Here is a 16,834-nt window from a genome sequence, read left to right as displayed (position 1 = left end):
TAAAAAAAGGAATAACTCTGTTTGCAGACATTTTATAGTCTTCAGAGGCCACATCGATATTCGGAAACGGCAATCAGAAGCGCCGTGATCCAAGAAAGCTGCATCTAAAGATCGGCGAAGAAAGGAAACAGTGTTGTAATTACAAGGAAAGGAGCATAGTCACGGACTTGACACTTGACACACTCCGAATAGGCTACGTTCTGTCGCAACACATGAAAATCAAAAAGACTAAAGCCATGCTTATGCAACATTGTACACGTTTAAGCGTACGAAGATATTTATTAGCTACTCGATAACAGTATGCCTTTGTAAATATTGTATATAAATAAAACACATCGATTTCGTGTTACGCGATTGCATTACGATACTTTCAACGGTCCTCGATCTCAGGTAAACGTTCTTAATGACTAAATATGCTAAATAAGAATTCGTAGATACGAAAACGAGAAACTTTGAACGCGATAAGAAGAATGAACGAGAAAACAGTGTTTCTATCAATTTGTTCTTACAGCTCAGCCAAACTACCTCTTCCATAGGTAGATTTTTACGTAAAATACTCGCAAACTAAAAGGAAGAAGTCATTGGATTCGGATCGAGCCCTGGACTATTTCCGCAAGAGATTTAATGCACCCATGGACGTTAAATGCACTCTGCAAAAAGGGAATGGCGCTATCTCGTATAGTAGTCGAGAACAAAGCTCGAGAACGTATATCTTCGAAACAGACCAAAAGGTGATCGCATAAACTCTGCTCGGTTGCTGTTGAAATTTAGGTCAAGGAAAGGACGCGATTTATTGTGGCCCCGTTTCCAGATAATCTTTGTTTCAAGACGCGAGAAACTCAGATACCTAATGAGAATCTTCTTCTATCTGTTTTCTCTGTTTCACGTTGCAATCTTTGTGTCTTTTATCACGGCTAAATATATCGGACTGACCTAGTCAAGCAGGTTACTTACGGTAGAAATCTCTTCGATCGAGCATATAATTTCTCGTAACGTTCCTTCCAACACCCTCGTAACTAAAGATTTTCGAACGAGAATCTCAATAGCCTATTCTTCCATGTGAAATCCGAGAGTGGATATAAGTATTATACTTTTAGATACAAAAACCAACAAAAGCAAGCTTTCGCTAGAAAATTTCACGCTTTCGATTACCTTAACGTTTTAAAAACAATTTACCTTTATACCTCTGTAAAAAAATAAATAATTAATACAAATTATGCAAAATACAATTGAAATCATAATAAATCTCTCCTGGTTGATATTTGCCAGAAGTTGGTACTGATTAAAGTAAAAAAAAAAAGAAAAGTAATTTTAAATTGTTAAAATTTCATTATAATTTTTAATTTTATCTTACTAGTATTATCTTTCGCATAATCTTTATGCTTCGCGATACGCCCAATTTGATGCTTATCTCTGTTCGAATAATCCAACAGAAAGACAGCACTATATTTGCCATTTTACCGAGAATTGTATCTTTATTCGTTATATGTAATGCTATAGTGAATAGTGGGAATTGAAAATTGTCATAAAATTTCTAGAACGCGAGTGCTGTTGCAATTTTAATTTTACACTAGTAGATGATCAAAATATCCACTCAGAGTAATCGGACAACCCGTGAATAGAATATTCATTCTATTTCACAACTATAATTTAATACATATATGTAGCCATTAAATAGGAAATTCTCAAAGCAAATCACGATGACCACATTATCATTTTGTTAATATTAATTAATCTTTATTATTGATAGAAAAAAACAAAAAGAAAAGATAGAAAATTCCCGTGTGAATTATTTACGCAACACTAATAATTATTAATCTATGCACTCAGATCAATATGTTCGCAACACTAATAAAGTAATAGCGATCCAATGTAACCATATAGATGGCTAGTGACGAAGCTGCGTCAGATGATCCAGGAACAGAAACGTGCTTCCACGGTTCAGTGGAAGAAGATTGGGCATAATATAGGCGCAACACTACTTTAAAAAACGCGATCATTCGTCAACGCAACTCTAACTAGAAAACTAATTTAAAAGTTCAAATCAAAAAATTCGTTCAAATAATTGACACTATAAATTATTGAAATTACATTACAAAAAAGACAAACTGACACTGAATAAGAAATTTATTTAATACTTGCTGAAAGTTAAATATTAATACAAACAACCTCAGGCAATCCCTTCGTGAAAGCACATTTTCGAAAGTATGCAAACAGTATTCAAAACTTGTTGCTTTGACACTAAAATTTGCCTGTCGCGAAATTTCTTCTTGCACATAAAATTCAATACATTTCTGTACGGCAGGATTGAACTTTAGTATCTCTATATGTATATTTTAAATCAATATGCAAATTCAAAAATGAATATGAAAAGACTATATGAAATATAATTTGTTCTTAAAAACATATTTTTGATTGTTAGGAAGTTTGATATAATGAAAAATAAAACAACTCCAAACTCTAGCCAAATTTGAAATTTTAATAACAAAGTGAATTAAAATTCGAATAAAGTTTAATTACTACAGAAATTGTAAATTCTAGATGTAAAATCTTCATTAAATTATAATAAATTATTAAATAAAAACGTACATTAATTAGACGAAGTTAACAGTAGCGTGAGTTTGGGCGGTAAAATAATAACTACGCGTGTAAATACGTACTACAGAGTAGGAAAGGAACACTAGTCACGGAGTTATACACACATCTAATCGCTCCGATTTTCGTCGGTAGAATGACACCGCGCCACGATTTACCCGACAAAGTTCGGTTGGCGGAGAGTGGGGAGACAAATCGAGCGTGCATGAACAAGAGTTGTCAAATTCTTGAAAAGGATATGTTTTCAACGATTTGATATTACGTGCGAAGTGAAAAAACAATAATACGTTAGACTGAAACACAACGCGGAGATTGTAAACACACAGGAGCTAATATATGTAATTTATACGAAGAAAATTAAAATAAAAGAAAACGAAATTATTATTACCGTAAAATCGAACGATTATCAAACTTTTCGTTAATGATTATAGTTGAATGTATGACAAAAAGGGGAAAGAAAGCAAAAAGATAGGAAAGAGAAAAGAGGAGAATGAACAAAATTAAGGGGAGTGAAAAGAAAAACAATTTCACTTCAACAATACGTGACTTGTGCTTCTCAGTGTATGTATACAGTGACTTCGATCGGAAACTAGCAACTGTCTATTCACATTCATATAGAAAAACGACAAATTGCTATAAATCGTATTAGATTATGAATAAAAAATAAACCAAATTAAGATTCTCACCATTTCGAAGCAATGACTTGGTGTTGTATATTAAATTTTTCACATTTATGACGAGCTCTCGACAGTTGCTTCCCTTTTCAAGATGACGCCGCGCGAAATGGTGTAATTTCAAATTTTTATTTCACAATTGACCACAAAAGTGCGCTTGGTTCAGGAACGTATCACGTTTTATTAGTAACCGGTTATTAGCCGGATTTTCTTGAAATTTATTTCGATATCCATTTATTTATATGGAAATACGATAAATCGCTATTAATTGTGTTAGCATATTGTAGACTAGTCGTTTTATTACTAGCTATATTAAGGGTATAGTTAATTGTCTCTCTCTAAATCACAACGATAAAAATACAAAAATTTTCGTAACCGGCCTCAAGTATTAGAATAAGCACAAGAATTTTTACGAACGTGACGTGTCCGCAATATGTTAATACCTGTGCATATAAAACGATTCAAAGTAGGATTCTTACCATTTTGAAGTAATGATATGTCGATATGTATTAAATTTTCCACATTTATAACGAACACTCCTCAGTTACTTCCTCCTTTCAGTATGACAACGCGCGAAATGGATTTCAAAGTTTAATTCCTAATTCTGTCACCAGAGCGCAAATTACTCAGGTACGTATTATGTTCTATTAGTACCCTAATACTGCATTTTCTCGACATTTATTTTAATACAGAAATTTATAATTCATGAAAGGATTTTACCTTCTTACGCAAGTTATTCAATTCTTTCTAATAAATTATGTATTATATTATAGTAAAGTACAAGATTTTGTAGTAGTATACATAGATATATCTTATCGAAAAATAGTATTAATTTATGACGTAATTGGAATCACGTTTTCCAAATATTAATGTTCTAAAATATTACTATATAAAAAGCGATAGAAATATTAACATTTCCGAATACTGCTATTTGAAAAATGATATAACCTAAGAAGTGTGCAACCTGCCAGTCCAAAGCCTGTTGCATATTGCAATCTGTACACATTTTGTACATACATATATACATATATAATCTTTTATTATATATTTTCCCAAAATTCTTCTTTTTTTTCCTTAGGCAACAAATACATTAATTGCACCCATCATTGAATATTGCGGGACAGTTGAACATCTCTGGGTAGGTGACTCATCGACTAAGGTTAGGTGACTCCCAAAACGTGGAACACGAAAAAGCACTGAATGTCAGATCTATCTTGTACTTAATGCCATTGTTATTACATATATAAATAAAGAACAGTATCAGTAAAAATCAGTATTTAAAATTATGTCACAAATCAAAGGTATATTAATGAAATTATAAAATATTTTAAAAACTACTTTGTATCATTCATGTTATCAGTTTCTTATAAATCACTTTTGTTTATAATATTATGTCATCCCATAAGTTCGTACCGACTTTTGTGTATACATTTCATGTGTCGATTTATAAACTAGAGCAGATTTTCGTGGGTATAAGATCGTAATATAGTGAACACAGTGACTTCTAACAGTAAAAAATCATGACTGAAATGCGTATCCATTTTCGACATCTCATGTTATATGAATTTCGGAAAGGAAGTTCTGTAACAATTGCCACGAAAAACATATGTGCTGTTTACGGAGAAAATGCGCTTTCATCTCGCACCTGTAGGAAGTGGTTCCAACGTTTTAGAGCTGGGAATTTCTGTTTAGAAGACGAGGAACGCTCCGGGCGTCCTCCTCAGACAGACAAAGACAAAATTCGCGATCTTGTTGAAAAATCACGAAGTTTGACAGTTCAAGAGATGTCAAATGTTCTGAAAATACCTAAGACAACAATTCATAGGTGTTTAAAAAAAATGGGAATGGTGTCAAAGTTGAAAACGGCACGAACTTATGGGATGACCTAATATTTACTAAATCCGTGTGATGCGATTTTAAATCAGAATGTACTTCATTAAACCAAACATACCGGCAATTTTAACAAAGAATATTAAAATTTTAATTTTCTTATTTTATGATTAGACGAAGAAGGTGGAGAAAATCATGGACATTGCTGTACTAAGAAGATTAACATCGATTATAAGAGAAAAGAGATCATGGATATTACAGATCAAAGCATTGAAATTTTACAACAGTTTCGAGCATATGCGACTGAATTAGATAGCAAACATGATCGTTTTGAAAGGATTGTAAAATTTGGCAGAGATATTACTATAGAAAGTAAAAGAATAATTTTTCTTTTGCACACCATAGATAAAAAAGGCAAACAGGAAAGTGTGCTACTTGAAGCTGATAAGAGATTGCAAAAAGTTGCGAGATCCCTTTTTAAATCTATTGCACATGAATTAGAAGGTCAAGATCCATACCTCTATCTTAAAGCTTATCGTAATGGTTTGGAAGAATATATAGAAGCTGTTACATTTTATCAGTATCTAAAATGTGATAATATGAAAAGTTGGTTAGAAATAGAAAAAACACTTACTTATAAAATTCCTGAGATTAGTAATGTTAAAACCATACAGGTTTTAGTCAGTCCATATGAATATATCTTGGGCATTGCAGATCTGACTGGAGAACTAATGCGTCTGTGCATCAATAACTTGGCAACAGGAGACAGAGCTAGTTGTTACCAAACATGCAATTTTGTTAGAGATATGTATACATGTTTTCTTGGTTGTACAAATGCTTCAAATAGGTTAGTGAATAGAAAGCTTTGCACACTTGAACAAAACCTCCATAAAATAGAAAATGTTTGCTATACGGTTAAAATAAGAGGTTCAGAAATACCAAAACACATACTTGTGGATCTAGTTAATGAAGAATATGCAGACAGTGATGAAAGTTATCATGCCTATTAAAAAACTTAAAAAAAAGAAAAAAAAAAAGAAGAAAAAAAAAGAAGAAAAAAAAAGAAGAAAAAAAAGAAGAAAAAAAAGAAGAAAAAAAAAAGAGAAAAAAAAGAAAAAAACATCAACTTTGAAGATAATCACAAATATTCCATAATTATTTTTAAGTAGTTTATTCAATATTGTTTTTATACATTTATAAATATAAATGAGATAATGTTTGTATCATGTTACTTAGTTATCAACTTTAACATTGTAAAAATATTTGTAAAATATATTATTTCCATATTCTCATTTTTCTTATATTAACGTATATTATTATATAAATATAAAGACTTTATATATAGCTCACTTTCAATTTTTATCAGAGTACATTTCATCATCATCTGAACTTTCATCATTGCTAGAAGGCTCATACTCAGACTCATCAATAGATTCCTCAGCAGACTCCTCTACGGATGAATCCTCCATTCCACTTATAGCATCCAAAGATTTTTGTATCTGTGTTCGTTTAGAATTCTGCTTCTTACGCTTATTATTTGCAATATTTGTACCAATATGTTTGAACTTCATTTTATGCTGAGGGTTTTTACGATAGCATCGAGTGCCATAGGGACATTCTTCTCTATCATCAGGTATATCATAATCAGAATCTTCAGGATGGCAAAATTTATCTCTATGCTGTGAATTTTTCCTGCCAAAGGATTTTTTCATGAAATACTTTATAATAAGAAAAAAAGAACATATAAAATTACCTATAACACTCCTCTCCATATTTGCATTTGTCTCTTCTGAAAACATTTCCTGTTGCATTAGCAGATATTTTTGATCTGTGTACATTTTTTGAAACAGGGGATTGTATAACTTTTACCATCACTTTTTCATTGTCTTCGCTTATAGAAGGTAAATCTGAATTTTCTTTAAGGCTTAAAGTCTTTTCATGTACATAAGATTCACTATTCTCTTTATTCATATTTTGAACTTTATAAGCAGATCTCTCAATAGCAGATGACTGATCTATATTGTGATGATCACATATTAATGTAGAATTTGCATCTTGTGTTTTACTTTCATTGTTATTATACATTAAATTATCTTCGTTTATAACACTTTCTTCAACATTTATTTTATTTTCATCATGATCGTTATTTAGTATTTTATGCAATGCATTGCATGAAGAACGTGAATTATCTCCTTCTCCTGAACAGAGTCTTTTATCACGTACAGTATTAGAATCTACATCTTCATTAACCTATAATGGAATTATTAAGAAATGTCAGAAAATTAATTTCACTATCATTTAAGACATTAATTTAATACTTTTCGTTTTAACGTATAGTCCTCATTATTTTCCATTTTATCAGGTACTGATATAATTTTAAACCAACATTTATCCGGTACCAGAGTACAAACATCTCCAGGTTTTACCGGTACTGTAACTCCCAATTTAAGAAGTTGCCATCGCGACGATTCGATAGACTTCATATAACATGGTGCAACCTGATACTAGAAAATAATTCCTATAGGGCACTAATAAATGGTGCATTTGATATATCTACAGCATTACAAATAATCACGAATTCCTTCTTACCGGTGTTATTGTCATTTCATTGTCAGATGTTAAATTTATTATTGCGGCATATTTTATAATTCGATCATCATCACACTGAAATACAAATTATGCACACTAAATTTTCACAATTCACAGTAGTTTTAGATTGAAAGGGTGCAAACGTTTTTAAATGTGGAAGGAATATATGAAAAAAAGCTTTCCCGCAATGAAACATACTCATCACGCATACATAAGAATGTGTACATATATATAAGATATAAGTACATAATACATCTACAATTTTAAAATAGATAATCGACAATTCAAAAATAATTCAAGATTATTTTATTATATTTTTCCTTTGCATAATTAACATACTTACTCCAGTTTCAACATTTCGGCCAATGATGTTATTACCTATTTGTAAGTCCATTTTTTGCACCACGTCGTTATCTACTCGAAGTATTTGTAATTTTTTCATTTCTTCTATTTATTATATTTACAGAAAATTTTCGGAATATATTACGTATAAAATTTGTCATATTGTAAAATCAGTTACAAAATAAAATTTTGTTGCACTAGTAAAAACACGTTACACAAATGTTAAAAAAAGAAATGAAAACAGAAAAGGACAAATCGAACATAATCGTAGTCGGCTAAGCAGATAGCGTCAGAAAAAAAATGTATTGTCTGTAAACTTTTTACGAATCAAACAAAACTTAAACAAAAACTTAACTAACAACGGTTTTGGAAATAATAATATTCATAATATGTATCGGGTAAATATGTTAGAAAGAAAAGTACACGACGATAATAACAATTAAATTTGTTTCATTTACAATTACAAAGAATGTACACTTTTATAAATAAATGAAGTAAAATGCGAAAAGAATTAAAAATTGAATACGATTTAATCGTAAAATTTAATCGTAAAACTGCATTGAAAAATGTTTCATAGAAAAGTCAATAAATAGGAAAAGATCGGACATTTTTATGTGCATCTGTACGGATGTAATCAGCCAGACTAGTTAACCAGTTCGCAATAAAATATTCCTTTGTATCGTTGTATCAATTATTGTATTAATAGTAATATTATGCAAATTGCAACTACAGATTTCTTCGATATAAAGGAATCTTATTCGCTTTACAAAACGAAAAATATCTTTGAATAATAATAACTAATACTTGAAAAATAAAACTTTAAAATAGAACAATTCAAGAAATATATTTATGGTCATCGAATAAAATAATTTTATAAGTTAACTAATAAATTTGATACTGCGATTTCTGGTCAGTACTAATCAAATAAAACATATTATTTATTATGGACTCGTTATTTAGTTTACAATGTAGGAACATTATAAATCTCCGATTCGGTAAATCAAATATAGTTTAATATTTAACAGGCCAGCCTTCGTTAGTTTTCGGCTTAATAACGCATACCGATATGAAGAAATGTTTGATCAACAGTTTGAAAATTAATCATTCGCCTTAACACACGATATTAGCATAATTCTTACTTTCGTTACTTACAATTAGGTAATTAGTCAATGTCAGCATACGCATGTATCACAGTACACCTCGAAGAGCTTAAATGAAAAAGAGCAATGTTACATACATATTTATTGTTTATCAAAAAGTAGACGGTATCAAGCGTTATGTAACTTTCAAATTTCAAGTAATACAACAAAAACTTGTCGATTCTTGCCTGGAATACCGACAATTATCACGAAAGCTGCGATGCTGTTATTATTGCAATAATACTTTTATGTTTATTAATTTAACATAAAAATATAGTTGTTATTGTTTTCTTTTGCACATGATATTAAAACATACCTTTCAAAACAGAATTACCTCTGTCTGTCCATTATTTTTATCTGCGTAAAAACAGAATTTATTAATATATACACAATACGCATTTATATCGAGAATAATTCATTTACTTATAACATAAAATATGAATATGCATGAAAATATCCTTGGAAATACTTTTAATAATTTTACAAAAAAGATTTCAGAAAAGGTATACTATCGCCAAGACCAGTGATTCTCAATGACTGAAGTATAAATTAAGTCTATAATATGTTTAACAATCATAAAATATTTATGACTATTTGAATGCATGCCATGACAGATATTATTGTCCAAGAAACACTGGTTCACACACAATTATCTAAATCATATAGTTTACTTATTAACTTTGTATGATAATGAATAAATACGTTTTATACAATTACGATTCTGTACTTCGTCTGCATCTCATCGCTAAATTAATAACATTTTGAAAGAAATGCCCATGATAGGTGAAAAAATGTGTCATCGTTTCCAAACTGTTTAAAAATTACAACAATACAAATCGTTTTTACATTTTGACGTTAATACTTTAACGTGTGTATATATATGTATATATATATATTTCTGTAATTATTTATTTTTATAAAGTAATAAATAGTATCGCCGTGTGGAATATGCAATATGAAATACTGTTTATCATTAGAATATTCAATAACTATTTGTTCATACATTTATAATTATTTGTTTACTGTGATAGACTTTCGTATCTGAGAACTATATAAAACTATTTATTTATTCGTTGTAAAAATGATTCATTGTTATGTTGTAATAACACATAAAATCTTTGTAAATAGAATTAAGAAATACAATACTTACTCACAACAAGTTGTTTCAAAGACTCCATGCAGAGTTATAATCAAATAGAAATTTAAAACAACTATTCTAACAATGTACAGGTTACTTTTCTAGTCGGATTTTTAATTAATTATTTACGACCAATGCTTTGTAGCTCTCAGATATAAAGTCATCTTTTACACTTCGTTTTCAACTGATCGTACATCGACGATGCACTCATTATAGATTTTCAATAAAGCGAACAAGTTTCTTAGAAACATATTCGTGTAACCACATTATAGAACAAATAAAAATTTTCTTTATTTAGCTTACAATCTTATTAAGGCAATTTAGTTATCGATAACCCGACTATATTCCTGAACTGCATTAACAAGAAGTGAAACATAAAGAAGGAACATTATAACATATCTTTTCAGTAAATATATCTTAAAGTTAACGATATAAAAAAATAATATTTGGTATAATTAAATTTAAAAAATGAAATAACATAAATCCTGTTTTACATATTATCTAATTCGATCTTTTCGTACATAATATTACTCAAGATAAAAACAATTAATCCCTAGTAACAATACGCAAATTAAAATACTTTATATGTACATATTGCTCTGACTGATTACAATAGTTGCACTGCTTGTTAATCTAAGCCACAAGAAGCTAACTATTTAAAATCATGTTTCTAAATAATTACAAGTAAATGTTGGTAATATAAAATTCTTTGACAATATACATAAGCATTTAGTATTAACACCATTCAATTAAAATTTATTTTCCTAAGCGGATCTTATTGGAATGATTTAGTACAGTATGTAAGATCAAACATACATATGTATACATATATACATGTACACACAATTTATTTATTACTTTCGCTGGGTTCTTTTATAAAATTTGTATAACATTATGAAATTTTAATATCTTCTCACGTTTAAAAAAAGAAAAAATTAAGAAGGAAGGGCAATTGGTATTCACTAGAAATAACTTACCAAATAAAAATGTATTTTTTAGCAATCAATTGTTAGATGCTCTTGGAATCACCCATTTTTCAAAGAATACTGGAATAATTTTCACTTGGCCATACATAATACAAGTGGCAATAGTGGATATATGGTTGAAACTGCATTTTTGAAGATTGCAACGTATGCATTAATGGGACGTATTTTTCTTCGTGCTTTGAAGATGTGTTAATATCTGGTTCTGGCTATACTATGGTGCCTCCACCTTCCGTGGGACTGATCACGTGGAGAGCATTTCCAACCTGTCCTATTCCTGCCTGTAATTGAAAAATGCATAAAAATTTATTATCAAAAATACTTTTGGTTGTTTTTACAAAAATTCTGCAAATGTTGGAAGCATTTGGAACACAGATATAATTTCTATAAGTGCATTAAAGAACAGTGCAATAATAGCATAGAAGTATGATCAATGACAATTTAAAAATGCCTTAGCAAGGTACATACTACTACACGAGCATATAAAAAACACAGTATACTACTTTGTTTGATCAAGCAATAAACAAGTTGGAAACAAATTATTATACGTACCATGCGATAAACTCTGGGAAGACTCATCCATGATTCTCTTGCATCAGCCAAAGCATGGTACAGAACATTAATCTTTCCAATCAAAGTAAAAAATTAATGTCCCAACGGCTTAAGAAACAAGCACAAGCATCTTCCGATAAAACTATAAGACTGTCACTATAAAAGAAGCAATGCATACTATATGAAAATTATCACAAAAATTTTAACTGGTTAAACCACTATAACATAAAGGAGCATAGGGTATTTTGATGATAGAAATGCTTTATGCATAACACCAGGAAACTGAATCTGACATTTTAAATTCTCATATTTCAGAATAAATTACAACTAAAGGAATTAAAATAAATTATAAACATATATATTTACATATGTATATCTGATTCAATTTTTACTCTGGAGCTTCTGCATTGCATTTTGTATAAAACTCAAGCAGGAAGCAAGCAGCAATATTTCATTCAAAGTTTTGCTTTATTGTACAACGAGGCAATTCATTGTTTTCAACAAAGGATTAAATGTCACATCATTATAATCCAGGACAATAGTTTAACTAAATAATTCATTGTTTTTCTATCATTTGCTAAGCTAAGCTCATAACACTTTACAGGAAAGAAAGAAGGGTTTAAGGGGCCTGCCCTGTTACAAAATCTTATGGGGGCGCAAACAATATTACTCTCAATGATGGAAATCAAATATAAATATATTCTATTTATAATCATACTAATATATTCTTCTAATATTTATATTGAATATATTTTGACCAGATGATCATTAGGCACAAATATAAATGCTGGTTTACACTATGAATGAACCTTATATTATTTATATTTATGATTTCCTTAATTTCTGCTATTCAATTAATATCAAAATTTTACAGAATAAATTTTGAAAAATTTCCTTAGAAATTCATATTTTTCGTAATTGAAAAAATTGAAAAATATAAAGATTGAATGTGAAATCTTATATTTCATATATCATGCAATAAGAAAGACCTGAAATTTTGTTAAAATAGAATATAGATTGATATATTAAATTTTTCCATTCATAGTATCATCCATCCATGTATTTCTGTAATTGATATACAATACAGGCTAAAAAATATTGCTAAATCTTTAATGTATTCCAATGGCACCTTTTAATATAATGTATACTGCTTTGGATAAAATGTAAACTAGTATTTAATTCGTAAATATAAGACAAGAAATACATTCATTCTGAAATAAAAATTTTGCATGTGTATGTATGATGCCACAAGAACAATGTTTATTACAATACTAAAGATAAAAAATAACAAAATCACTCTTTCGTATTTTTCACATTTAATAAAGTTATGCGTCCAAAAGAACATGTTTTGCCTAATATAATTCAACAATGACAATAGAAAAATTGTTCAAGGTATTATTGTGTTCAATAACAGTAATGATTTTAAGTTTTATCTCTATATACAAATCAGAATTCATTACTAAAAAATCCTACTTCACAAAATTGCAACAAAAATTGAAGATGGGTTACATCATAGATCGTTAGATCGCAGGGAATTAATGTTGGTGTAAGGATTGCTATGATGATGTGGCCTGTGCAGAGTGCTGCTGATGGTGAGAGGACCTACCATGTGACCAGGTCTTGCCCATGTATAGACATATCCATCTTGACATGCTGTTACGAAGCAATCTTCCCTAAACACTAATTCAGTCAATCTCTCGTGTGCCAACTTCTTGCACACTAGTGGTTCTAGCACTGGGCACTCATCAAACCTAGGGCACCAGGCAGTCCCTATCAACCTCATAGGATCATCCATCACAGAACTAACCTTTTTATTTGCACCTACTAAACTTCCACTGACACTGTTCAAATTACTATTTGTATTTAAGTTAGTAGTAGCTTTATCACCACTACTGTTCTGTATTATTGTGCTATTAGATGCACCACTACCTCTCATAGTGAGGCTAAAGTTCCTTTTATGATTATCACCCTTACGATCACCAAAACCAAGGCCTGCTAACCTTTGTGTCAAGGAATTTACAGTTGACACTGCTGTATTTGTACTCATGCTATTATTACTACTTTCATTATTACCACTCGCGTTTTCTTTGTAATTAACATTATTCAAATTATTATGTTTAGAATTGTTCAAATGATGATTCGTTGTTGAACCATTCCCACTGTTGACTGTTGATGTAGGAAGAGTACTAGAACCTGCTGTAGATGGCCTTTGTTTTGCACACATTGGTTGTCTCAACACATCTTCTGTAATATCCCACAAACACAACTGTGTATCTTGCGACACACTACCTAACCTGTAGCATGTACCACCTGACACTCTTAATTCTGAACCACAAGAGTTTCTGTTTGAATGAATTCCTTGCGATGTTGTAGACAAACGGTTGGCCTTCTCATGATAATGATTATGATTATTATGTGGTAATGTTTCATCATCTGAACCACTGAAGTCTGGGTCATGATCTTCATAAGATGTAGTATAAGGATCAAAAGCTACTACGCTTACCCAGCTATGATGACCTTGACCTCGAGCCACCACTCTTTTTTCATGAAAGCTCCAAATTGTCACAAGATCATCTTCACCGCCCACAACAACATATCTTCCATCTGGAGACCAACATACACATAGAAATCCACCAAAATAACTTCTAGCTGAACCCACTAACTCCATTGTATTATATTGAAATACTCGCAAAAATCCATCTTGGGAAACAACTGCTAAGTTTGAGCCACATGGGCTAAAGGCAAATTCATTTATACAACATCCTTCTGCACCTATTACCCATCTATATAATGGGTTTCTTGTAGATTTTGTTTTACAAGTATATATAGCATAACCATCCCCTGATTTAAAAGATTGATAGTTAGGGGCTGTGGTTCCACATAGAAGTTCTTCATTATATAAATATAATTGCCCAGAACTGTGCGATACCAAGAAGAGATTGTTTGATCCAGGAACCCATTTTATACATGTTACTTTACTTTTGTCAATCAATCTCTGAAACATTAAAAGATATATATCTTTTTATTTATTGAACAAATAATAAGTATAATCTTAAAAATTGGGCTGTTGCAGCTATCTAATAAGTTAACGAAAAAGTTACATAATTACTGATTAAATTTATTTAGTTCCATCATAAAATCTAAATAAGACTTACAAAATTAAATATTACATATGAATACTATTAAATATATGTTACTACAGCATAGAGTATTATGAATCATTAAACTATCATACTAACTAACATCTTTGTTTATCATGTTACAACAAGATAAGACATTCATGTCACATAGATTGGATGAAGTGGTAACAACCTTTGTACAATCTTTTTAATAATAAAATATTATACAATCTATTTGTACCTATACACAATAAATGTATTCCCAGAATTTTAGGATTGTACCAGAAATATTTTACAATCTTCTTACATCTTCAAAAAATTTAGTTCAGTATGTATATTAAAGTATATTCATACATCTATATGAATTTCTATTTTTTAAGATAACAAATTACTTACATCTTCATTATATAATTTGCTGAGTTCCTTCTGTATTGGATCTATCAGTTGAATTTGACCTGTAGAAAAACCAACTAATAGCGGAGCGCTATCTGCAGTTGCTGTTGTTTGATTAAAATTATGGCATGTTGGATTAGTTCCCTTATATAACTTCTTGTCCACTGGTTTATTTAAGTCCACAGCCTAAAATATTTTCATATAACATTGACTCATTGTAAATTTTAATAACATGTTAAAATTAAGATATTGTAAAAATATATTGTGATTAATAAATTTTATTTATTTTATTTGTCTATATAAGATCATTAATATTTCTCAGTTACATTTATTTGAAAGATATAAAATTTTATCAAAATTAATATTTTAAAAATATTAATTTCTTGTATCTGCGTATATCAAATATTTGCATCAGATTTATAAACATGGACTATAAAATTGTTAAATATACTAATATTTTGTCAATTAGCATATATGGTATGTATTAATAAAAAGTTAAAAGTTTAGCTAGTAAGACCTGAAGGAAGGAAGAGAAAGATAGATAACATATATGTTATAATTTAAATGAAGTTAAATAAACAAGTTATTATTCTAAATAAAGTGACTGATGTATCTGTTGTTAAAATAATCGTCTAATTAGAGATAAGTTTGATAAATATAAGTTTACATGCAGTAATATACAAAGTAAAAGGATTCTCTATGTTAGGTGTGGTGATAGTGCAAAGATGGAGGCTTGATACGCGTTTTCGAGGTTAGGTTTCAACGAATCCACGCTCAATTAGATCTAAATATAATAACAAATATAATAACTATGGGGGAAGTTTAGATTACCTTTTTAACTCCTCGATAGACATAAACATAAAGCTCCTTGCCAAAATTGAAACACATTCGGTCACCAAGTCCTTGTGTACCCGTAGGATCTGCTGGATCCGGTAAAGTTACGAAAGACACCCTAACGGATGCACTTCCTTGACCATTCGTGTAACCGACCCTATTTGGCCTTGAATACTCCGACAAAGTCATTAGTTTATAAGTTCCTTCCCGCGTGACAAACTGTGTTTTCAAGTCCTCCTTCCCTCCTCCATCCAACTGCACAGCCATCTTACCACCAGCGGTGCGACGGAGGAGCTCATCAGACACGAAAAAACCTGTGTTGGTTTCTACCTTTCTATACGTTTGTCGATAATTTCTTCTTCGACAGCTTGTAAAAACTGTCAAACACCAACTATGCAGCTCCTTATATTAAAAATCTTCCAAATATCAGAGCTTACCGGTTCTGCATGTAACCTTCGCTAAGGGCGCCCCAAGTTCTATATCGAAACTGCCCGTCGTGCATTTATGATCCGCAGCTCATACTCTCAACCTCGTATAGGACAATTCCGTCCCCACCATACCCCTGATACTCCCTTTACCTCCATGTGATAAGCAATGTGTAACGTAAAAATGAATTCGTATATATTAAATAAGCAGCTTAATAAAG

The 16,834-nt window shown here is 30.4% G+C and overlaps 4 protein-coding genes across 21 annotated transcripts in view; 2 read left to right on the top strand and 2 right to left on the bottom strand.

The window, feature by feature from the left end:
• The window catches only part of LOC126871701 (hemicentin-1-like), a 103,381-nt gene extending 98,892 nt beyond the window's left edge, over positions 1 to 4,489 (top strand). For 2 of the 3 annotated variants that reach the window (XM_050630794.1, XM_050630792.1), the window contains exons 15-16: positions 28 to 3,899; positions 4,348 to 4,489. Coding sequence is in view for 2 of the 3 variants with exons in the window: in XM_050630792.1 (XP_050486749.1) it covers positions 28 to 108 (81 nt within the window). In the remaining variant the exon portion in view is untranslated. The remainder of the gene's footprint in view (positions 1 to 27; positions 3,900 to 4,347) is intronic. The other variant, XM_050630793.1, reaches the window with a different exon arrangement.
• LOC126871752 (translin-associated protein X) lies at positions 4,255 to 6,400 on the top strand. 2 transcript variants are annotated; one of them, XM_050630950.1, is made up of 2 exons: positions 4,255 to 4,407; positions 5,274 to 6,400. In XM_050630950.1, the coding sequence occupies exon 2, from the start codon at positions 5,348 to 5,350 to the stop codon at positions 6,107 to 6,109; it is 762 nt and encodes a 253-aa protein (XP_050486907.1). In that variant the 5' UTR covers positions 4,255 to 4,407; positions 5,274 to 5,347; the 3' UTR covers positions 6,110 to 6,400. The 2 variants fall into 2 exon arrangements, with proteins under 2 accessions (XP_050486907.1, XP_050486906.1); XM_050630949.1 differs by lacking the exon at positions 4,255 to 4,407 and adding an exon at positions 4,422 to 4,570.
• A 47-nt stretch (positions 6,401 to 6,447) lies between these two features.
• LOC126871742 (aprataxin and PNK-like factor) lies at positions 6,448 to 9,326 on the bottom strand. Of its 6 annotated transcripts, none has more exons than XM_050630911.1 (5): positions 9,183 to 9,326; positions 7,689 to 7,763; positions 7,418 to 7,603; positions 6,853 to 7,349; positions 6,448 to 6,791 (listed from the first exon to the last, which is right to left on the bottom strand). In XM_050630911.1, exons 1-5 carry the CDS (start codon positions 9,213 to 9,215, stop codon positions 6,452 to 6,454), a joined length of 1,131 nt encoding a protein of 376 aa, XP_050486868.1. In that variant the 5' UTR covers positions 9,216 to 9,326; the 3' UTR covers positions 6,448 to 6,451. The 6 variants fall into 6 exon arrangements, with proteins under 6 accessions (XP_050486868.1, XP_050486869.1, XP_050486871.1 ...); XM_050630912.1 differs by having other exon boundaries at positions 7,418 to 7,597; XM_050630914.1 differs by having other exon boundaries at positions 7,418 to 7,617; positions 9,183 to 9,228.
• LOC126871714 (WD repeat-containing protein 20) lies at positions 8,461 to 16,777 on the bottom strand. 10 transcript variants are annotated; one of them, XR_007691722.1, is made up of 7 exons: positions 16,186 to 16,711; positions 15,358 to 15,540; positions 13,449 to 14,837; positions 11,843 to 11,914; positions 10,320 to 11,571; positions 9,486 to 9,526; positions 8,461 to 9,238 (listed from the first exon to the last, which is right to left on the bottom strand). XR_007691722.1 is itself a non-coding variant. In XM_050630829.1 (6 exons), the coding sequence occupies exons 2-6, from the start codon at positions 16,453 to 16,455 to the stop codon at positions 11,500 to 11,502; spliced, it is 1,986 nt and encodes a 661-aa protein (XP_050486786.1). In that variant the 5' UTR covers positions 16,456 to 16,502; positions 16,626 to 16,777; the 3' UTR covers positions 8,461 to 11,499. The 10 variants fall into 10 exon arrangements, 4 of the variants coding, with proteins under 4 accessions (XP_050486786.1, XP_050486785.1, XP_050486784.1 ...); XR_007691723.1 differs by having other exon boundaries at positions 11,285 to 11,571; XR_007691721.1 differs by having other exon boundaries at positions 9,486 to 11,571.
• Positions 16,778 to 16,834: the final 57 nt, after the last annotated feature.

Source organism: Bombus huntii, chromosome 12 (genome assembly GCF_024542735.1).
Source record: "Bombus huntii isolate Logan2020A chromosome 12, iyBomHunt1.1, whole genome shotgun sequence".
Taxonomy (NCBI): domain Eukaryota; kingdom Metazoa; phylum Arthropoda; class Insecta; order Hymenoptera; family Apidae; genus Bombus; species Bombus huntii.
The sequence above is the reverse complement of the archived record's forward strand: the minus strand, read 5'-3'. Positions and strand labels throughout refer to the sequence as shown.

Excerpts from the sequence above, each read along its gene's own strand:
- LOC126871714 (XM_050630829.1), bottom strand. The coding sequence starts at position 16,455 with ATGGCTGTGCAGTTGGATGGAGGAGGGAAGGAGGACTTGAAAACACAG. Across the intron at positions 15,541-16,185 it reads TCTATCGAGGAGTTAAAAAG|GCTGTGGACTTAAATAAACC; the intron begins GTAATCTAAACT and ends AAAATATTTTAG. Across the intron at positions 11,572-11,842 it reads TTCCCAGAGTTTATCGCATG|GCAGGAATAGGACAGGTTGG; the intron begins GTACGTATAATA and ends TTTCAATTACAG.
- LOC126871742 (XM_050630908.1), bottom strand. The coding sequence starts at position 8,130 with ATGAAAAAATTACAAATACTTCGAGTAGATAACGACGTGGTGCAAAAA. Across the intron at positions 7,604-7,688 it reads ATGAAATGACAATAACACCG|TATCAGGTTGCACCATGTTA; the intron begins GTAAGAAGGAAT and ends ATTATTTTCTAG. Across the intron at positions 6,792-6,852 it reads TATGGAGAGGAGTGTTATAG|GAAAAATTCACAGCATAGAG; the intron begins GTAATTTTATAT and ends ATCCTTTGGCAG.